The 23,911-nt window shown below is 42.8% G+C and overlaps 1 protein-coding gene across 2 annotated transcripts; it reads left to right on the forward strand.

The window, feature by feature from the left end:
- Window positions 1–10,891: 10,891 nt before the first annotated feature.
- pomt1 (protein-O-mannosyltransferase 1) lies at window positions 10,892–23,522 on the forward strand. 2 transcript variants are annotated; one of them, XM_084180521.1, is made up of 20 exons: window positions 10,892–11,082; window positions 11,531–11,689; window positions 12,238–12,344; window positions 13,819–13,869; window positions 13,988–14,134; window positions 14,281–14,389; window positions 14,599–14,658; window positions 14,863–14,956; window positions 15,075–15,230; window positions 15,392–15,522; window positions 15,674–15,769; window positions 16,026–16,118; window positions 16,291–16,387; window positions 21,417–21,509; window positions 21,609–21,729; window positions 21,969–22,066; window positions 22,165–22,278; window positions 22,460–22,586; window positions 22,696–22,873; window positions 22,983–23,522. In XM_084180521.1, exons 2-20 carry the CDS (start codon window positions 11,568–11,570, stop codon window positions 23,155–23,157), a joined length of 2,169 nt encoding a protein of 722 aa, XP_084036647.1. In that variant the 5' UTR covers window positions 10,892–11,082; window positions 11,531–11,567; the 3' UTR covers window positions 23,158–23,522. The 2 variants fall into 2 exon arrangements, with proteins under 2 accessions (XP_084036647.1, XP_084036648.1); XM_084180522.1 differs by having other exon boundaries at window positions 11,005–11,082; window positions 11,563–11,689.
- Window positions 23,523–23,911: the final 389 nt, after the last annotated feature.

A 23,911-nucleotide genomic window follows, 5' to 3' on the forward strand; every position in this document is an offset into this window, starting at 1 on the left:
CCATGTACTCTTATAATCTCTACCCGGCACAGCCAGAAGAGGACTGGCCACCCCTCAGAGCCTGGTACCTCTCTAGGTTTCTTTCTAGGTTCCTGCCTTTCAAGGAAGTTTTTCCTAGCCACCGTGCTTCTACATCTGTATTGTTTGCTCTTTGGGGTTTTAGGCTGGGTTTCTGTATAAGCAGTTTGTGACAACAGCTGATGTAAAAGGGGGTTTATAATTTGATTGATTGAGAGGTGGCGAGGAAAGGGAAAGTGGACGAAAAAAATGACACATCAGTCAAATTACCTTTACAGGGTGGAATCCCCAAATAAATATATAAAGTGATCAAAACAAATGTGGCTAGTTATGCTAGACATCTCATAGATAAAAAGATAAGTAGCATATTCAAAGGGGGTGTGGCAGATTTCAAAACTCTTCCGTGAAAGACCCAGGTAGGATACAGTTGTGCTTCCTCGCCAAAAGGAGGCTATCGAGGAGGGGAGGACCATCTTCCGTTTGCCTTCTAATGAATTGACACTCCTCGACAACTTATCGGTTTCCAGGACACGGTGGAGAGAGGACGGAGGAGAGGGCAGAGGATGTAATTTTCCCAAATGAGAAAAGGCCTAAGTCAATCCACCCTCAAGCATACAGTTTTCAGAGGAAAAGGAAAGGTTAGTGCTATCCGGAAACCTTGGGACATCCATACCCTAAACCCTAGCAACCCCTAACCTTAACCACAACCCTTACCTAACCCTAACCTTAACCATTTAAAATGTAAACTTCAATGGGGTAGGGACGTCCCAAAGATCCCGGATAGCAAGGACCGAAAAGGAAGAGAGCCTGTGACACGACTTCCGCTTTTGGGTGTGCGCCTCGCTGTTTACAGTCCCCGGTGAAATGGATTAGAATACTACTGGAAAACATGTAGCCAAAAGGCCGGCAGACTCGCTATAGACTCGCTTCATCTTACCGTCCAAAGGGAATGTATGTAGTCGGCATTCCCCCATGGTACGGTTAGTAAATAAAACATTCTCCAACTCCATTTAATGGGAGAAGGTGGAAAAAACTGGGAAAATATGCGTACTTTCTGTATAAAACTAAGTTTTCCACCACCATGCTACAGTGGCTAATGCTAGTCCCTAATGTTGCATATCACGTCCAGCCAATCAGACCAGGGGTGAAGAAACACAATGCTGCAACCTGATTGGCTGAATGCGATACGCAACATCCGGGACTAATAACATATGATGTGCTTAGCTGATACTTAAAATACCTATCCAGGCGTTGTAAGATCTGGCAACGTGTAAGCACTAGAACGCTACCCATATAATTCGGCAATTTAGTGCCCTACTGCACAGTCGATGATGTGCCAGGAAAACATTCCACTGCCACCAGCCTGTACCATTGACACCAGGCAGGATGGGGCCATGGAATCATGCTGCGTACGCCAAATCCTGACTCTGCCATCAGCATGACCAAACACGAAACCGGGATTCGTCAGACCAGGCGATGTTTTTCCACTCCTCAATTGTCCAGTGTTGGTGATCGCATGCCCACTGGAGCCACTTCTTCTTGTTTTTAGCTAATAGGAGTGGAACCCGGTGTGGTCATCTCCTGCAATAGCCCATCCGTGACAAGGACTGACGAGTTGTGCGTTCCGAGATGCCATTCTGCCACCACTGTTGTACTGTGCCGTTATTTGTCTGTTTGTGGCACGCCTGTTAACTTGCACGATTCTTGCCATTCTCCTTCGACCTCTCTCATCAACAAGCTGTTTTTGCCCACAGGACTGCCGCTGACTGGAAGTTTTTATTTGTCGCATCATTCTCAGTAAACCTTAGACACTGTCGTGCGTGAAAAGCCCAGGAGGCCGGCTGTTTCTGGGATACTGGAACTGGCACCGATGATCATACCACACTCAACGTTGCTTAGGTCACTCATTTTGCCCATTCTAGCCTTCAATCGAACAGTAACTGAATGCCTCGATGCCTGCTTTATATAGCAAGCCATGGCCACGAGACTCAATGTCTGTAGGAGCACACCATTTTTGTGAACAGGATGGTGTACCTAACAAACCGAGAAGGGTGTAATTGCAATTAGGGGAGTTTTCTGATATGGGCGTTTCTTGATATCAAGTTATACACATTGATGCTCACTATTGGACCGCGGCCGATTCTTTTAAGTGCATCTTTTTAATGACGAAAAAAGCTGCGGTCGTTAGATTTTGACATTGTCGGTAAGTTCTTCCACGTAAGCAACCTCTATATCTTTGTTACTTCTCAACGTGTTCAACTGGACACTTTACCTACCCAATTCTTTATATATTTGAAGGCAACATAATTGGATAGCTACAAATAACTGGGAAGCTGTTATGTTAGAAGATAGCTAGCTAGCTAATTAATATTGACATTAACGTTGCCGAAGAGTACAAGTCAAATGCCACGAGGCTGTCGTAGTTGCTAGCCAGCACCAGTCAGTCAGCTGAAGTACGCTTGAATTTTTTAACAGATTTTAACTGTAGCTAATTACACTGAACAAAAATATAAACGCAACATGTAAAGTGTTGGTCCCATGTTTCATGAGCTGAAATGAAAAATCCCTGAATGTTTCCATACCCACAAAAAGCTTATTTCTCTCAAATTTAGTGCACAAATTTGTTAACATCCCTGTTAGTGAGCATTTCTCCTTTGCCAAGATAATCCATCCATGTCTGCCATATATTAAAGACAAAAATTGGCTGAAAAGATTGGCATAAATAGAAAAATATACCAGTTTCATTTGAGGACATAAATATTGCCAGCCGCACCATACAGGTTGCAAAGTAGCTGGGAAGACATTTTCGATGTACCGATTCCATGGCACATTGTATATAAACTGATACAAAAAACAACACTTATTATTTCAATTTAAATTATTATACAAAATTCTTGCCACCAATAGAATGTTATATATATGGGGCATACAACAATCTCAGCTCAGCAGATTTAGCTGCGAAGAGACAGAATCATTAGATCATTTATTCTGGTATTGACCCTATGTAGCTTGTTTCTGGGCAGAGGTTCAGGAATGGTTATAAAATCACAACATTCATTTAAAATTAACCCTACAAATAGCGCTGTTGGGCTATTTGGAAAGCCATAGTCAATCAATCAACAATATAATAATGCTTGTAGAACAGGTTTTCATCTTTAGCTCACAATGTGTGGATACTATGCGCTTAGAAAGGTTAAAAATGCATGTAAAACATCAGAGCACAGTGGAAGAATATATGGCACATGGAAACCAAACAAGAGTGGTCTAAGGTAATAGGTGGAATGGGCTGAGAGTAGCTAAGGGGTGGGATAATCGGTAATGGTATTATTGAAAACAAAGGCATATAATGTATACCGAAGTAAAATCGTATATATGTGTGTATGTACACTACCGTTCAAAAGTTTGGGGTCACGTTCTCCCGAGTGGCGCAGTGGTCTAAGGCACTGCATTGCAGTGCTAGCTGTGCCACTAGATCCTGGTTCGAATCCAGGCTCTGTCGTAGCCGGCCGTGACCGGGAGACCCATGGGGCGGCGCACAATTGGCCCAGCGTCGTCCTGGGTAGGGGAGGGAATGGCCGGCAGGGATGTAGCTCAGTTGGTAGAACATGGCGTTTGCAACGCCAGGGTTGTGGGTTCGATTCCCACGGGGGGCCAGTATGCAAAGTAAAAAATAAATAAAAAATTAATGTATGCACTCACTAACTGTAAGTCGCTCTGGATAAGAGCGTCTGCTAAATGACTAAAATGTAAATGTAAATAGAAATGTCCTTGTTTTCAAAAGAAAAGCAATTTTTTTGTCCATTAAAATAACATCAAATTGATCAGAAATACAGTGTAGACATTGTTAATGTTGTAAATGGCTATTGTAGCTGGAAACGGCTGATTTGTTTTAAATGGAATATCTACATAGGCGTACAGAGGCCCATTATCAGCAACCATCAGTCCTGTGTTCCAATGGCACGTTGTGTTTGCTAATACAAGTTTATTAATTTAAAAGGCTAATTGATCATTAGAAAACCCTTTTGCAATTATGTTAGCACAGCTGAAAACTGTTGTGCTGATTAAGAAGCAATAAAACTGGCCTTCTTAGACTAGTTGTGTATCTGGCGCATCAGCAATTGTGGGTTCGATTACAGGCTCAAAATGGCCAGAAACAAATAACTTTCTTCTGAAACTCGTCAGTCTATTATTGTTCTGAGAAATTAAGACTATTCCATGCAAGAAATTGTCAAGAAACTGAAGATCTTATACAACGCTGTGTACTACTCCCTTCACAGAACGGCGCAAACTGACACATGCAGAGATCATCCGTTCACCCACACCGCATCTCACAAAGACATGGCGGTTGAAACCAAAATTCTCCAATTTGGACTCCAGACCAAAGAACACATTTCCACCGGTCTAATGTCCATTGCTCGTGTTTCTTGGCCCAAGCAGGTCTCTTCTTATTATTGGTGTCCTTTAGTAGTGGTTTCTTTGCAGCAATTTGACCATGAAGGCCTGATACACACAGTCCCCTCTGAACAGTTGATGTTGAGATGTGTCTGTTACTTAAACTCTGTGAAGCATTTCTTTGGGCTGCAATTTCTGAGGCTGGTAACTCTAATGAACTTATCCTCTGCAGCAGAGGTAACTCTGGGTCTTTCATTCCTGTGGCGGTCCTCATGAGAGCAAGTTTCATCACAGCGCTTGATGGTTTTTGCGACTGCACTTGAAGAAACGTTTAAAGTTCTAAATGTCTTAAAGTAATAATGAACTGTCGTTTCTCTTTGCTTATTTGAGCTGTTCTTGCCATAATATGGACTTGGTCTTTTACCAAATAGGGCTATCTTTGGTATATCACCCCTACCTTGTCACAACACAACTGGTTTGCTCTAACACATTAAGAAGGAAAGAAATTCCACAAATTCACTTTTAAAAAGGCACACCTGTTAATTGAAATGCATTCCAGGTGACTACCTCATGAAGCTGGTTGAGAGAATGCCAAGAGTGTGCAAAGCTGTCAAGGCAAAGGGTGGCTACTTTGAAGAATCTAAAATATGAAACACTTATTTGGTTACTATATGATTCCGTATGTGTTATTTCAGTTTTGATGTCTTCACTATTATTCTACAATGTAAAAAAACATGTAAATAAAGAAAACCCTTGAATGAGTAGGTGTGTCCAAATTTTTGACTGGTAGTGTATTTATATTCTGGACTCTGACATTGCTAATTCTAATATTTCAACGTTTCTTAATTGCGTTTCTTAAAATGTTTGGAATTTGCGTGTATTGTTTTGTATTGTCAGGTATTACTGCACTGTTGGAGCTAGGAAAATAAGCATTTCGCTACACCCACAATAACATCTGCTAAATATGTGTAGTTGTACAAATCGATTTAGCAAGCAGATATTTCCGTTTTTTATTTTCAAAAAATTTGCTAAAATTTCTAAAAAACTGTTTTTCTTTGTCATTATAGGGTATTGTGTGTAGATTGATGAGGAAAATCTATTTTAGAATAAGGCGGTAACGTAACAAAATGTGGAAAAAGTAAAGGGGTTGAATACTTTCCGAAAGCACTGTATATATGTGTATGTATGTATGTGTGTATATACAGTGCATTCAGAAAGTATTCAGACCCCTTCACTTTTTCCACATTTTGTTACGTTACAGCCTTATTCTAAAATGTATTAAATTATTTAATTTTTTATCAATCTACACACAATACCCCATAATGACAAAGCGAAAACAGGTTTTTAGACATTTTAGCAAATGTATTAAAAATAACAAAAATGAAATACCTTATTTACATAAGTATTCAGATCCTTTCCTATGTGACTCGAAATTGAGCTCAGGTGCATCCTGTTTCCATTGATCATCCTTCAGATGTTTGTACAACTTGATTGGAGTCCACCTGTGGTAAATGCAATTGATCAGACATGATTTGGAAAAGTCTATATAAGTCTATATAAGGTCCCACAGTTGACAGTGCATGTCAAAGCAAAAACCAAGCCATGAGGTCGAAGGAATTGTCCGTAGAGCTCAGAGACTGGATTGTGTCAAGGCACAGATCTGGGGATGGGTACCAAAACATTTCTGCAGCATTGAATGTCCCCAAGAACACAGTGGCCTCCATTATTCTTAAATGGAAGAAGTTTGGAACCACCAAGACTCTTTCTAGAGCTGGTCGCCCGGCCAAACTGAACAATCGGGAGAGAAGGGCCTTGGTCAGGGAGGTGACCAAGAACCCGATGGTCACTCTGACAGAGCACCAGAGTTCCTTTGTGGAGATGGGAGTACCTTCCAGAAGAACAACCATCTCTGCAGCACTCCACCAATCAGGCCTTTATGGTAGAGTGGCCAGACGGAAGCCACTCCTCAGTAAAAGGCACAAGACAGCCCGCTTGGAGTTTGCCAAAAGGCACCTAAAGGACTCTCAGACCATGAGAAACAAGATTCTCTGGTCTGATGAAACCAAGATTGAACTCTTTGGCCTGAATGCCAAGCGTCACGTCTGGACTAGTCAGGATCGAGGAAAAGATTAACGGAGCAAAGTACAGAGAGATCCTTGATGAAAACCTGCTCCAGAGCGTATCCTCCTACATGCTTTACGGTCAGGCCAAAGAACACATTTCCACCTGTTTAATGTCCATTGCTTGTGTTTCTTGGCTCAAGCAGGTCTCTTCTTCTTATTGGTGTCCTTTAGTAGTGGTTTCTTTACAGCAATTCGACCATGAAGGCCTGATTCACACAGTCCCCTCTGAACAGTTGATGTTGAGTTTGAATTCCACAAATTAACTTTAAAGGCACACCTGTTAATTGAAATGCATTCCAGGTGACTACCTCATGAAGCTGGTTGAGACAATGCCAATAGTGTGCAAAGCTGTCATCAAGGCGAAGGGTAGCTTTTTTGAAGAATCTCAAATATAAAATATATTTTGATTTGTTTAACACTTTTTTGGTTACTACATGATTCCATATGTGTTATTTCATAGTTTTGATGTCTTCACTATTATTCTACAATGTAGAACATAGTAAAAATAAAGAAAAACCCTTGAATAAGTAGGTGTCCAAACTTTTGACTGGTATGTGTGTGTATCTTTGTCAGGTGAATGCTGTATTTAAAAGTACAATTTATGTAGTATGTAAACCGTATGTATATGTAAAAAAAAAAAACTGAAAAAGCTATTTTGTCCTCCAGAGGGTGGATGGGTTAATTCAAATAAAATAAAATATAATCCATCCACCTGACAGATATGGCATATCAAAAAGCTAATTAAACAGCATGATCATTACACAGGTGCTGGTGACAATAAAATGCCACTATAAAATGTGCAGTTTTGTCACACAACACAATGCCACAGATGTCTCAAGTTTTGAGGGAGCATGCAATTGGCATGCTGACTGCAGAAATGTCTACGAGAGCTGTTGCCAGATAATTGAATGTTCATTTCTCTACCATAAGCCGCCTCCAACGTCGTTTTAGAGAATTTGGCAGTTCGTCCAACTGGCCTAACAACAGCAGACTACGTGTAACCACGCCAGCCCAGGACTTCCACATCTGGCTTCTTCACCTGCGGGATTGTCTGAGACGAGCCACCCGGACAGCTGATGAAACTGTGTGTTTGCAAAACTGATGTATTTCTGCACAAACTATATGAAACCGTCTAAGGGAAGCTCATCTGCGTGCTCGTCGTCCTCACCAGGGTTTTGACGTGACTGCATTTTGCCGTTGTAACTGACTTCATTGGACAAATGCTCACTTTCGATGGCTACTGGCATGCTGGAGAAGTGTGCTCTTCAACTGTAGATGGCAGACAGCATGTATGGCGTTGTGTTGCGAGCTGTTTGCTGATGTCAACATTGTGAACAGAGTGCCCCATGGTGGTGGTGGGTTTATGGTATTGACAGGCATAAGCTACGGACAACGAACACAATTGCATTTTATCGATGGAAATTTGAATGCACAGAGATACCGTGACGAGATCCTGAAGGCCACCGCCATCACCTCATAATGCACGGCCCCATGTCGCAAGGATCTGTACACAATTCCTGGAATCTGAAAATGTCCCAGTTCTTCCATGGCCTGCATACTCACCAGACATGTCACCCATTTAGCATGTTTGGGATGCTCTGGTTTTCTGATCCACGCCCCTACTTTATTTTTAAAGGTATCTGTGACCAACAGATGCATATCTGTATTCCCAGTCATGTGAAATCCATAGATTAGGGCGTAATGAATTTATTTCAATTGACTGATTTCCTTATATGAACTGTAACTCAGTATAATCTTTGAAATTGTTGGATGTTGCATTTATATTCTGTTCAGCATTTTGTGCCGACTGTATTTTGTATTTGCTACAAGATTAACTTATGGAATAGGAAGTCATTTGTTGTATGCATAATTCTGACAGTGCTTTGATATGTGCGTATAGTGATAATGTAAACGTACAAACGCTTGCACACCCTATAGCTCTCCAGGACCAGGGTTGGCCACCCCTGGTTTGGGGAGTGTGTTTGGGGGGGTCTGGGTTAAACCAAGTACGTCTCTCTGTTTTTAAGGTTTATGACTGTTTGTATGTACTACATTCCTCTGACCCAGATGCTATTGTTGTACCTTGACTAGAGACACCAGTAATAACGTCATCATAGGAAAAGGGAACGGAAATGTTAGTCTATTTGTCTCTCCTGCTCTCTCCGTGAGGAGAGGATACTGATCCAAGCAACTGAAGCTTCTGTGTGAACTGAAAGATGATAATACAGTTTGACGTGATTTGACTGAAGCGATAAAGTCGGTTGAGACTTTGGTGTTAAGTGACTTTGGGCATCTTGAAAAGCGCTTAAAATAAAATGTATTATTTATTATTATTATAATAATATTGTGTTTTTTTTTTTTTTTTCTGATGACTCTGAAGAGGTCTGTGTGCTTGAGAGCTAATAATATACCATACCAGGTAGGTGAGTGCATTTTCCTGCTCCCTTTGTCACCACACATCTCAGTATTAGTCATAACTAGTGTTTATATATGTATATTTATATATGTATATTTATATACAGTAGAGATCAGTGGTGTAGTGGAGGGTAAATGCAGTTTACGCAAAAAATTTATTTTGTGAGAGGGTTTATCCACCTTTTGTGGAAAAAAGCATTGAAAGTATAGGGAGAGTTACTTTATTCAATCAATCACATTTTACTTATAAAGCCCTTTTTACATCAGAAGATGTCACAAAGTGCTATACAGAAACCCAGCCTAAAACCCCAAACAGCAAGCATTGCAGATGTAGAAGCACGGTGGCTAGGAAAAACTCAGATCCGAGTTTACCGCGACATCACTTTTAAGATTGTGAGGTTTCTAGCTGAGGATAGCTGAAGGCACCAGAGTTATAACCTCTCACTTTGCCAGAAATTCACACACACACAGCCTAATTTTAGTTTAGTTTTGTCAGTGTTAGACTGTGGTAATGTTTTCAACTTTGAATGGTCATTCAATCAACTTTATTACTGTTAACTCTGTAACTGACTCTTTTTACAGTCTAATATGTTTGTTGTAGGCTATACAATACGACTTTGAAGGGTTGGACAAGAGTAGGCCTAAATGTCAAGTTTATTAGTGCTGTTTCATAACGGTACAAAATGAATTGTTGGAAAGGTGGCATCCTATGAAGGTGCCACGTTGAAAGTCACCGAGCTCTTCAGTAAGGCCATTCTACTGCCAATGCTTGTCTATGGAGATTGCATGGCTGTGTGCTCGTAAAAAAATTAATATATATATATATTATTTTTTTTACATTCACATTTTAGTCATTTAGCAGACACTCCTATCCAGAGCAACTTACAGTTAGTGAGTGCATATATATATATTTTTTTCATACTGGTCCCCCGTGGGAATCGAACCCACAACCCTGGCTTTGCAAGCGCCATGCTCTACCAACTGAGCTACATGGGTCATACATATATCATACTGTATCTAAAGCATTCATTTAAAACAAGTACTTTTTTCGACATCTGTGGACTAGAAGAGAAAGAGGAGAGAGCACCATTGTTGTGTATTTTATTCCTCTCATGTTACTATTTTAAACTCTGCATCATTGGGAAGTGCTCATAAGCAAGCAATTCATGTAAAGCCCACACAAGTTGTATTTGGCGCATGTGACAAATAACATTTGATTTGATTTGAAATCCGGAAGCTCCTTGATATAAACAGCGTGGAACTGACCAATGTCAGGTATCAATGGACCGACCAATGGCGGGCACCAATGGTCTGACATTAATTATTATTATTAATTAATTATCTGACATCAAGGAACGCCCATATCAAGAAATGCCCTGAATTGCTGTCTGCAATTACACCATATTGAACAAACTGGCCACTGAGTGTATATCTTGTCATAAGCACAACGTGACTGCAAAAGAGATAGTTTGGAGCGTCTATTCTCATCAAATTAATAGGAAGTCTGACTGAAAGCGACATGATTGTTTGGTTGCGGGACAAAGGGCCAAAATCCGGGACATGTGGTTCCCATATTACCGCGTTCAAGACAACTGGGCCCTCTGACAAAAAAACAGCTAAGGATGGGGAAAATCGTTTGAACGGTCATCCAACTCGCAATTCCAAGTCGGAAACTCGGGCAACTTTCGAGAGCTCCGACTTTCCGACCTGAAGATCGCTGACATCATGATTTGACCTCGTTTATTTTTTGTTCCCAGTTGTCTTGAACGCACTGAAGTTGGAAGTCAGAGATTTCCAAGGACCGAGATCCCGGTTGTCTTCTTCTTCGTTAAGGTTTTATGGCGGTGTGCATATCAGTATTAAGTACATTACCGCGACTTACCGAGCTGGAGTGTGATAAGACTATGGAGGTGTTCCCAATTGTTTTGAACGCGGCATTAGTTATAGTCGAAGACACAGTCAATGAGGCAGCACGCAAGCATTGGTTGATGCGTGCAACCTCTGAGCAGGGGAACGCGACCATTGTCTCCACTGCAGCAGACCCTCAAGTCGACTACCGATTTATGGTCTCACTGATGGAAAACCCTGCGGGCAGCGAAATGTTGAGACATTCCGAAACCGTGCCAAATTAAAGGTAATTGTATGGCCATCGTACCTAGCTAGTTAGTAATATACATTCGGGTCCTCAAATTTTGCTAGAAGACTAAAGGCTAAGGTTAGCTTGCTAAGAGTGGGTGGAATGGGGTGAATAAAGGTTAGCTAGTCGGTTAGCTAGCTATAATTAGCTAGCTAGTTAGGGGAAACCACTGGAATCAGTCTGAATTATGGGTTTACAACAGAAAAATTGTTCTGTATGTAATTCAATGGGTAACCTATTTGCCTATAGGTGATATTATTTGCTCCATATTTGTTAGCGAGCAGTAGCTGGCTACGTTCTGTACAGAGACTTATGGCCATGCAAGCATCATGGATCCAATCAGTCTCTAGCCTCATCTTTTTATTCGATTGTTAACTAGCTAACTAGATTGTAATGTGGGAACAATTGGCTAATTGTGTCATTGGTTATGATTGAATCCTTGTAGTTAATGCTGACAACCAAACCCTGGGCACACAGGAGCCATGCTGACGTCTATCAAGCTGCCTATTGTGATCAGAGCCGAAATCAATTTGGTTTTGGTGGTAGTGACAGCCCTTGGACTTTTGTCCAGACTGTATGGAATTAACTTCCCTAAAGCTGTTGTGTAAGTAGCTCACATTTACATTTCACATGTTTTCATTTTGCAGACGCTCTTATCCAGAGCGACTTACAGGAGCAATTAGGGGTTAAGTGCCTTGCTCAAGGGCACATCGACAGATTTTTCACCTAGTCGGCTCGGGGATTAGAACCAGCGATCTTTCAGTTACTGGCACAATGCTCTTAACCACTAAGCTACCTGCCGCTACTGTATATCCAACCTCTGTTATATTCTTCACTCCTGGTTCGGATCCCACTGACACCCAGGCTTTTGTTCCAACCCAGTGTGAAACACGGAACACACCCATTTAGCCACTGATTAGTTGAATCAATCTGTGTTAGGCCAAGAACTGTACTGGAACAAAAGTCTGAAAATCCTAGCCTGATGGTCCCCTGGACCAGAGTTGAAGGACCCACATTAAACAACAGTAGCCCATACTATACTGGACCGCCCTTGGTAGATAAGACAAATATCGTTTTTTTTAATAAGACATGTTTTTATTTTTATTTAGCAAGACAGTAGTTTACCCTGACACCCCCATTGATGTTTTACAGGTTTGATGAGGTGTACTATGGACAGTTTGTATCTCTCTACACAAAACAGGTCTTCTTTGTTGATGAGAGTGGACCACCTCTTGGTCACATGATTCTAGCATTTGGAGGTAAGTACTGAACCCTTACAATACGATACAATATACACTACATGATCAAAAGTATGTGCTCAAACACCTGCTCGTCGAACATCTTATTCCAAAATCATGGGCATTAATATGAAGTTGGTCCCCCTTTGCTGCTATAAAAGCCTCCACTCTTCTGGGAAGGCTTTCCACTAGATGTTGGAACATTGCTGTGGGGACTTCCATTCAGCCACAAGCATTAGTGAGGTAGGGCACTGATGTTGGGCGATTAGGACTGGCTCGCAGTCGGCGTTCCAATTCAAAGGTGTTCATTTCTGTATGGACCTCGCTTCGTGCACGGGGGCATTGTTATGCTGAAACAGGAAAGGGCCTTTCCCAAACTGTTGCCATAAAGTTGGAAGCACAGAATTGTCTAGAATGTCATTGTTTGCTGTAGCGTTAAGATTTCCCTTCACTGGAACTAAGGGGCTTAGCCTGAACCATGAAAAACAACCCCAGACCATTATTCCTCCTCCACCAAACTTTACAGTTGGCACTTTGAATTGGGGCAGGTAGCGTTCTCCTGGCAGTCCCGTGTAGCTCAGTTGGTAGAGCATGGTGTTGTTGCATGGCGCCAGGGTTGTGGGTTCGATTCCCACGGGGGGCCAGTATGAAAATGTATGCACTCACTAAAAAACTGTAAGTCGCTCTGGATAAGAGCGTCTGCTAAATGACGTAAATGTAATCCGCCAAACCCAGATTTGTCCATCGGACTGCCAGATGGTGAATCGTGATTCATCACTCCAGAGAACGCGTTTCCACTACTCCAGAGTCCAATGGCGGCGAGCTTTACACCACTCCAGCCGACGCTTGGCATTGCGCATGGTGATCTTAGGCTTGTGTGCGGCTGCTCGGCCATGGAAACGTATTTCATGAAGCTCCCGACGAACAGTTATTGTGCTGAAGTTGCTTCCAGAGGCAGTTTGGAACTCGGTAGTCAGTGTTGCAACCGAGGACAGACGATTTTTACACGCTATGTGCTTCAGCACTCGCCGGTCCCATTCTGTGAGCTTGTGTGGCCTACCACTTCGTGGCTGAGCCGTTGTTGATCCTAGACGTTTCCACTTCACAATAACAGCGCTTACTGTTGACCGGGGCAGCTCTAGCAGGGCAGACATTTGACGAACTGACTCGTTGGAAAGGTGGCCCAGTGCCACGTTGAAAGTCACTGAGCTCTTCAGTAAGGCCATTCTACTGCCAATGCTTGTCTATGGAGATTGCATGGCTGTGTGCTCGGTTTTATACACGTCAACAATGGGTGTGGCTGAAATAGCCGAATCCACTATTTTGAAGGGGTGTCCACATACTTTTGTGTGTGTGTGTATATATATATATATATATATATATATATATATATGTATGTGTGTGTGTACTTTCCATTTACATAGAAATTCATTTTGTGATGAACCTTTAATCCCTTCACTTAGAATAATGCTCATTGTTTCTCTAATTTATACAGCTCATCTTGGTGGATTTGATGGTAACTTTATCTGGAACAGGATTGGAGCAGGTAGGCAATCTAATTACTACAGTGCCAATGCATCTTTAGATCTAATGCCCAACATCCGAATGTATGTGCTTTTCTCAAGTTGTTTAATCAAGTTGTTGTTTCTTACAATTCTTTGCAGAGTACTCCAGTAATGTGCCTGTATGGAGTTTAAGACTGATACCGGCCCTGGCCGGGTCACTGTGTGTACCCCTGTGTTACCTTCTGGTAGTGGAGCTCGGGTACTCACACCTCACAGCACTGGGGGCTGCATTGCTCTTCCTCATGGGTAATGTTGTCCTATACTTCCTCTTATACAGTCAAAGTTGTATTTGGATTTGCATAATCGATTTTTGACTCCATTGTTGCTCATTCTTTTCCATTTCCATTGAGTGTAATAAGAGGAACCGTGTATTTTCTGTTTTTGTGAAACAGAGAATTCCTTGATTGTTCAGTCACGCTTTATGCTGCTGGAATCTGTACTGATCTTCTTCCTGCTTCTCGCTGTCGTATCCTACCTCCGGTTTCACAATGCACAAAGCAGGTGAGTGTCACAATTCCTCTGTACCTACTAGGAAGGGGTTGTCATTCCATGATCACCAACACATCTAACACACACCAACACAAACAATGTTCAATGGCGATTAGCAGAAATGTACCCCACTTCCTTGATTTTGGTTGATGTGTAGTGTCCGCTCGGCATGCTCTCAGCCTGTGTCCGTGCCAGCTGATGTTTCTCTTCATCCTTTTTAGCTCACCAGTCAGATTGGCGTGGCTGGTGCTGACTGGAGTCACATGTGCCTGTGCTGTGGGGTTAGTTCAATCAATCAGCAACATTTTAAAACGAATTGGATGGAAATGAATCTATTGAAAAATCGAAGTTTAAACAGTTGTCCACAATCATCCCATGGTCATGTTTGTGATGACTGAGGGTGTTTTACCTCTTTAGGTGTCACTCATGAAGGTTTGGGTTTGTTTGCATGCATGTCTAAACGGTCTGCTTCTCCCATTCATCAGAGTGAAGTACATGGGTCTATTCACCTACTTTCTGCTGCTGGGCTTGGCGACCGTGCACACGTGGCAGCTTATTGGGGACAGAGCACTGAGCAATGTGAGTTCATTAGTTTTTTTTTTTTTGTTTGTCTATGAATATATCCATTAATTCAAATGGACAGCTTGACCTCCCAGAAGCATCCTGCTAATGTTTGAAGTGTCTCCCAACCGTGCAGAGTGTGGTGCTGATGCAGGTAGTGACCCGCTTCCTGGCCCTCGTGGTCCTACCCCTACTACTCTACTTGGGCTTCTTCTATGTCCATTTAACCCTGCTCTACCGCAGTGGCCCACACGACCAGATGATGAGCAGTGCCTTCCAGGCCAGCCTAGAGGTCAGTATTCCTCTCTCTGAGACCCAGTTGAGATGGCAAGCAACCCACCGAAATTGTCTATTGGATCTATGAAGTGTTTTTAAAAGACTTTACATTGGGTAGTGGTGCTGCTCTGCTGCATGTTATTTGAGTTTATATCCAGTGTGTTTGGCTGGATTCAGGGAGGATTGGCCAGGATCACTCAGGGCCAGCCTCTGGATGTGGCCTATGGCTCTCAGGTGACCCTCCGCAGTGTGTCCAGTAAACCCATCCCCTGCTGGCTACACTCCCATAAGGCCAACTATCCCATCAGGTGAGGGGGGTGTTTCTGGTTAGCAATTATTTATATTTGGTTACCGTCAGCCTTTTATCAGATCTGGACCATGCACATGACACAACACTAGTATGTAGTGTATTTGTGTTCTCGCAGCATGACCCGTTTCTTATTCTTTGGTGCTCTGAAGGTATGAAAATGGGCGTGGTAGCTCTCACCAGCAGCAAGTGACCTGTTATCCATTCAAAGATGTCAACAATTGGTGGATAATCAAAGATCCAGGAAGGTATGTGCAGGCCAGCTTTAATTTGGATGTCTATAACACCCCCCCATTGTGATGCAGTGTTTATCCACTAAACCGTGTAGCTCAGTTGGTAGAGCATGGCGCTTGCAACGCCAGAGTTGTGGGTTCGATTCCCACGGGGGGCCAGTATGAGAAAAAATAATGTATGCACTCACTAACTGTAAGTCGCTCTGGATAAGAGCGTCTGCTAAAATGACAATTTTTTAAAATGTATATTGTTTATCTGATTCTCTTCCAGACAAGACCTTGTTGTGAGCAGCCCTCCCCGCCCTGTTCGCCATGGTGATGTTGTCCAGCTTCTTCACGGCATGACCTCCCGCCTCCTCAACACGTACTGTAGAGCCACCATTTTGCTCACTGCCTTTTCCATCTGCACCCCAGACAACATGTCTGTTTATTTAAAGAAGCTACTTTAATTTAGCATTTGTAACCAATATATTAGTTGTGTTACTGTGCTTAGCTGCAGCCTAACCTCATTATTAATAGTATCTATGGTCTCTCAGGCACGACGTTGCAGCTCCCATGAGTCCTCACGCACAGGAAGTGTCTGGCTACATTGACTTCAATGTGTCAATGCCAGCCCAGAATCTCTGGAAAGTGGTGAGACACACACACACGCACACACTCCCACCACCTCATACGTCACCTTTTGTTTTACATGCATTTAATCACAATAACTTATACACTCATTTTATGCTCATTATTTTGTATTGTGATAAATCCACTGTCCTCAAAGGAGTTATACACTTTATTAGGTACACCCATCTACTACCTCATCGGACCCTCCTTTACCTCCAGAACAGCCTGAATTCTTCAGGGCATGGAAACGTTGCTCAATTGGTCAGTGTTGGTGATGGCGTGCCCACTGGAGCCGCCCATCCATGACAAGGAACGATGAGTTGTGCGTTCCGAGATGCCTTCTGCACACCACTGTTGTACTGCGCCGTTTGCTTGTTTGTGGCCCGCCTGTTAGCTTGCGCGATTCTTGCCATTCTCCTTCGACTTCTCATAAGCGAGCTGTTTTCGCCCACAGGACTGCCTCTGACATTCTCGGTAAACTCTAGACAATGTTGTGTGAAAAGCCCAGGAGGCCGGCCGTTTCTGAGATACTGGAACCGGCGCCATTGTGTGTGTGTATATACAGTACCAGTCAAAAGTTTGGACACACCTACTCATTCAAGGGTTTTTCTTTATTTTACTATTTTCTGCATTGTAGAATAATTGTGAAGACATCAAAACTATGAAATAACATATGGAATCATGTAGTAACCAAAAAAGTGTTAAACAAATCAAAGTATATTTTAAATTTGAGATTCTTCAAATAGCCACTCTTTGCCTTGATGACAGCTTTGCACACTCTTGGCATTCTCTCAACCAGCTTCATGAGATAGTCACCTGGAATGCATTTCAATGAATAGGTATGCCTTGTTAATTTGTGGAATTTCTTTCCTTCTTAATGTGTTTGAGCCAATCAGTCGTGTTGTGACAAGGTAGGGGGGTAAACAGAAGATAGCCCTATTTGGTAAAAGACCAAGTCCATATTATGGCAAGAACAGCTCAAATAAGCAAAGAGAAACGACAGTCCATCATTACTTTAAGACATGAAGCTCAGTCAATATGGAACATTTCCAGAACTTTGAAAGTTTCAAGTGCAGTCGCAAAAAACATGAAGTGCTATGATGAAACTGGCTCTCATGAGGACCACCACAGGAATGGAAGACCCAGAGTTACCTCTGCTGCAGAGGATAAGTTCAGTAGAGTTACCAGCCTCAGAAATTGCAGCCCAAATAAATGCTTCACAGAGTTCAAGTAACAGACACATCTCAACATCAACTGTTCAGAGGAGACTGTGTGAATCAGACCTTCATGGTCGAATTGCTGCAAAGAAACCACTACTAAAGGACACCAATAAGAAGAAGAGACCTGCTTGGGCCAAGAAACACGAGCAATGGACATTAGACCGGTGGAAATTTGTCCTTTTGGTCTGGAGTCCAAATTGGAGATTTTTGGTTCCAACCGCTGTGTTTTTGTGAGACGCGTTGTGGGTGAACGGATGATCTCCGCATGTGTAGTTCCCACCGTAAAGAATGAAAGAGGAGGTGTTATGGTGTGGGGGTGCTTTGCTTGTGACACTGTCTGTGATTTATTTAGAATTCTAGGCACACTTAACCAGCATGGCTACCACAGCAATCTGCAGAGATATGCCATCCCATCTGGTTTGGGCTGAGTGGGACTTTCATTGGTTTTTCAACAGGACAATGACCCAACACACCTACAGGCTGTGTAAGGGCTATTTTACCAAGTAGTAGAGTGATGGAGTGCTGCATCGGCCTCCATAATACCCCAACCTCAACCCAATTGAGATGGTTTGGGATGAGTCGGACCGCAGAGTGAAGGAAAAGCAGCCAACAAGTGCTCAGCATATGTGGGAACTCCTTCAAGACTGTTGGAAAAGCATTCCAGGTGAAGCTGGTTGAGAGAATGCCAAGAATTTTTCCTTTACACGACGACCGTGACAGAGCAAAGCTGTCATCAAGGCAAAGGGTGGCTATTTGAGAATCTCAAATATAAAATATATTTTGATTTGTTTAACACTTTATTTGGTTACTACATGATTCCATATGTGTTATTTCATAGTTTTGATGTCTTCACTATTCTACAATGTAAAAAATAGTTTAAAAAAAAAACTTGAATGAGTGTGTGTGTCCAAACTTTTGACTGGTAGTGTGTGTATATGTTATATATATATATATATATATATATATATATATATATATATATATCTCACACACACTACCGTTCAAAAGTTTGGGGTCACTTAGAAATGTCCTTGTTTTTGAAAGAAACACAATTTCTTTGTCCATTAAAATAATATCAAATTGATCAGAAATACAGTGTAGACATTGTTAATGTTGTAAATGGCTTTTGTAGCTGGAAACGGCTGATTTTTAATGGAATATCTACATAGGCATACAGAGGCTCATTATCAGCATCAGTCCTGTGTTCCAATGGCACGTTGTGTTTGCTAATCCAAGTTTATCATTTTAAAAGGCTAATTGATCATTAGAAAAACCTTTTGCAATTATGTTAGCACAGCTGAACATTTTTGTGCTGATTTAAAGAAGCAATAAAACTGGCCTTCTTGAGACTAGTTGAGTGTCTGGAGCATCAGCAATTGTGGGTTCGATTACAGGCTCAAAATGGCCAGAAACAAATAACTTTCTTCTGAAACTTGTCAGTCTATTCTTGTTCTGAGAAATGAAGTCTATTCCATGCGAGAAATTGCCAAGAAACTGAATATGTCGTGCAACGCTGTGTACTACTCCCTTCACAGAACAGCGCAAACTGGCTCTAACCAGAATAGAAAGAGGAGTGGGAGGCCCCGATGCACAAATAAGCAAGAGGACAAATACATTAGTGTCTAGTTTGAGAAAGACACCTCACAGGTCCTCAACTGGCAGCTTCATTAAATAGTACCCGCAAAACAACAGTCTCAACGTCAACAGTGAAGAGGCGACTCCGGGATGCTGACCTTCTAGGCAGAGTTGCAAAGAAAAAGCCATATCTCAGACTGGCCAATAAAAAGAAAAGATTAAGATGGGCAGTCTGAGATATGGCTTATGATCAAAAGTATGTGGACACCTGCTGGTCGAACATCTCATTCCAAAATCATGGGCATTAATATGGAGTTGGTCCCACTTTGCTGCTATAATGGCCTCCACTCTTCTTGGAAGGCTTTCCCCCTAGAAGTTGGAACATCACTGTGGGGACTTGCTTCCATTCAGCCACGAGCATTCATGAGGTCGGGGACTGATGTTGGCCGATTATGCCTGGCTCGCAGTCGGCGTTCCAATTCATTCCAAAGGTGTTCGATGAGGTCAGGACTGTGCAGGCCAGTCAAGTCTTCCACACCGATCTCGACAAACCATTTCTGTATGGACCTCGCTTTGTGCACGGGGGAATTATCATGCTGAAACAGGAAAGGGCCTTCCCCAAATTGTTGCCACAAAGTTGGAAGCACAGAATCATCTAGAATGTCATTGTATGCTGTAGCGTTAAGATTTCCCATCACTGGAACTAAGGTGCCTAGACCGAACCATAAAAAATTGCCCCAGACCATTATTCCTCGTCCACCCAGATTTACAGTTGGCACTATGCATTGGGGCAGGTAACGTTCTCCTGGCTACCGCCAAACCCAGATTCGTCCATCGGACTTCCAGATGGTGAATCGGATTCGTCACGCCACAGAACGCGTTTCTACTGCTCCGGAATCCAATGGCGGCGAGCTTTACACCATTCCAGCCGACGATTTGCATTGTGCATGGTGATCTTAGGCTTGTGTGCGGCCATGGAAACGTATTTATGAAGCTCCCGACGAACAGTTCTTGTGCTGACATTGCTTCCAGAGGCAGTTTGGAACTCGGTAGTGAGTGTTGCAACCGAGGACAGACAATTTTTACACGGTACGTGCGTCAGCACTCGATGCTCCTGTGAGCTTGTGTTGCCTATCACTTTGTGGCTGAGCCGTTGTTGCTCCTAGACGTTTCCGCTTCACAATAACAGCACTTACAGTTGACTGGGGCAGCTCTAGCTCTCATCTCTAACAGGGCAGAACGAACTGACTTGTTGGAAATGTTGGAAAGGTGGCATCCTATGACAGTGCCACGATCAAAGTCACTGAGCTCTTCAGTAAGGCCATTCTACTGCCATGTTTGTCTATGGAGATTGCATGGCTGTGTGCTCGATTTTATACACCTGCCAACAACGGTTATGGCTGAAATAGCCGAATCCACTAATTTTGAAGGGATGTTCACATACCTTTGTGTCTGTACACACACACTCAGTGGCCAGTTTATTAGGTACAACACGCCATTCACTAAAATAGGTTGCTCCTACAGACATTGAGCTGTGGCTTGCTATATAAAGCAGGTATAGAGGCATTAAGTTACTGTTTGATTGAACGTTTGAATGGTTCCAGTATCTCAGAAACGGCCGGCATCCTGTACTTTTCACGCATGACAGTGTCTAGGGTTTACCGAGAATGGTGCTACAAACAAAAAACATCTGTCAGCGGCAGTCCTGTGGGCAAAAACCGGTTCTTGATGAGAGGTCGAAGGAGAATGGCAAGACTCGTGCAAGCTATCAGGCGGGCCACAATTGGGCAAATAACGGCGCAGTACAACAGTGGTGTGCAGAACGAGTCGTCGGTCTTTGTCACAGATGGGCTATTGCAGCAGACGTCCACACCAGGTTCCTATCAGCTAAAAACAAGAAGTGGCTCCAGTGGGCACGAGATCACCAACACTGGACAATTGAGGAGTGGAAAAACATCGCCTGGTCCGCCAAATCCCGGATTTAGCGTAGGCAGCATGAGTCCATGGCCCCGTCCTGCCTGTTGTCAACTGTACAGGCTGGTGGTGTAATGGTATGGGGAATGTTTTCCTGGCACACGATAGGTCCCTTGATACCAATTGAGCAATGCTTCCATGCCCCAAAGAATTCAGGCTGTTCTTGAGGCAAAGGGGGGTCCGACCCATTACTAGATAAACTGCCCACTGAGTGTGTACATATACAGTATATTAGACCGCAAGAGAAACATACTAACGTTGTTCTTAACTCTATTCTGTAGGACATTGCGAACAGGGAGGCGGAACAAGAGGTCTGGAAGACTATTCTGTCTGAAGTACGTTTGATTCACGTCAACACCTCGGCTGTGCTCAAGGTATGCTCAGGGAGCCCGGGGGATATCTTAAAACTATTTGTCTTACTGTCTTATCTGTTTTAACATTGAAGCCCTCTTTCTCATGTTGTGGCTGTGCAGCTGAGTGGGTCCTCCCTTCCAGAGTGGGGATACAGACAGCTGGAAGTAGTGGGAGATAAGATCTACAAGGGCTACCAGCCCAGCGGGGTGTGGACTGTAGAGGAGCACCGATACGGCAGGAGTAAGTTGTCCTAACACTAATCAAGTACATTCAGTAACACTTTACTTAAAGGGGCTATACATAAGGCATTCATAAAACCTTTATGAAACCAGTCATAACATCTTTGAGTGTTGCAGTGTCATTCATAACAACCTTCATAACACATTTATTCAACTCATTCATCAGGCTTCTTAACTGAATCGCTACACCTTGTGTAATTGTTACTGTGTTCTGATGAGAGCATGGCTTCCTTTTTTTAGGTCAGGAGCAGAAAGAGAGAGAGCTGGAGCTACACTCCCCCACACACATTGACATCAACCGCAGCCTCACCTTCATTGCAAAATTCCTGGAGCTACAGGTAAGAATAGGATAGCGTACCTATGAGAATGTGATTCCTTTCGATGCTGTTTCATTGGTGGACTCCACATGTTCTCTCCTTTTGTGTTGGTCTGACAGTGGAAGATGCTGACGGTAAAGCATGAGGAGTCTGAACACAAGTACAGCTCTTCACCTCTAGAATGGATCACTATGAATACCAACATTGCATACTGGCTCCACCCCGCAAGCAATGTAGGTTTGCTTCAACCTTTGTGTCTGTCAGTCACTCAAGTGTGCTGTGTTTTTTATATTCTAATATCTCTACTGTACTCCAGCCAAGATTTGAACAGTTGTGTGTATTCATGAATTCTTACATTGAAATGTAATAGTGCTACCATGTGTTAGCTTGATTAGCCTTTACTCTCTGTTTCAGGCCCAGATCCACCTGATTGGGAACTTTGTCACTTGGACCCTGGCAAACCTCGCCCTTGCTGTGTACGTTCTTCTTTTCCTATCGTATCTATTAAGGAGGCGACGGAACATTGAAGACATTCCAGAAGGTACACGCGCCTCTCGTACATACAATTATGTTAACGCTAACAGAATGTTGACACATTGCAAAGTGGCATGTTAAAAACAGTCATGTAATGTTTTGACTTTGTTGTCCAGCCACCTGGTGCCAGCTGCTTCAGGCAGGAGTGGTGTGTGCTGGTGGCTGGGCCGTCAACTACCTGCCCTTCTTCATGATGGAGAAGACGCTGTTCCTGTATCACTACCTGCCAGCGCTCACCTTCCAGATCCTTCTGATCCCTGTGGTTCTGGAGCACCTGCACACACACATGCTGCGGTGGGCACCAATGGCTCGTCTCGGGTTGGGATTGAATCCGGTCACACTGTTGCCTTTCTCCTGACAGGTCTTAATCATTCCATTTTTAAAACATTCTCCCTCTCTCTAGGTGTGCTTCTCACCGGCGTGCTCTTCATGGAGTTGTATTGGCGGGGCTGTCCTCAGTATATCTGTCCTTCCGGACCTTCAGTCCTCTCACCTATGGTCAACCAGAGCTGAGCGCTGAGCAGCTGGCCTCGCTGCGCTGGAGGGACAGTTGGGACATCTTGTTTCGCAGACGTTAAGTCTTAACCATACACCCCCACTGACTGGGGAGAGGCGACGCTGTACATTTGCACAGGGCAGGAAGCGCCTAAGGGAACCGTTCTAGGGAAGGCCTTTGTCTTATTAACATGTATATTTTTTTTGGTAGAATGGATTACCTTAATTTTATCAGTGAGTGCATCTACATGGGATCAGAGAACTTTGGGTCCAGAAACAGTTTAAATCTACAGCTATGGTCAATGTGAAAACCATGAAATGTTTACAAGTATTTTTCACTATCATTTACAGAGGAAAAGGGAATATGTTTATCCAAAAATGTGTCACTGTGATGAACCACTTTTTAACAATTTCTTCATGTGGAATTATGAAGGCTGCATAACACTTGAAATAAAAAAACAATGAATAACAACAATGTTGCATCATTGTAAAGAAAAAAAATAAATAATGTAAATGTAATTAGGCCGGGATTCTATCTGTAGCGCTGGACTGCTAACATACGTATTTTGTCCTGATTCTGATTCTGCCCAAATATTAGCCATCACATCTACACATGGTATTAATGTGTCTCTGATCTGTCCACTGTGTCTGCATTGAGACCAGATTTCCTGGTCCCTCCCTGTATGCAAATATTTAACATATTTCGTCTAAATAGGTATTTCTTTAAGAGACATCTTGATGCCAAAAGTAAATGGTGGCACCTGTCAATGATTTTAGAGGGTGGGATAATGTTTTCACTGTCCAGATCCATCTACACCTGTAAATATCTGGACATAA

The sequence above is a fragment of the Coregonus lavaretus genome, assembly GCF_964263955.1.
Source record: "Coregonus lavaretus genome assembly, chromosome: 17".
Lineage (NCBI taxonomy): Eukaryota > Metazoa > Chordata > Actinopteri > Salmoniformes > Salmonidae > Coregonus > Coregonus lavaretus.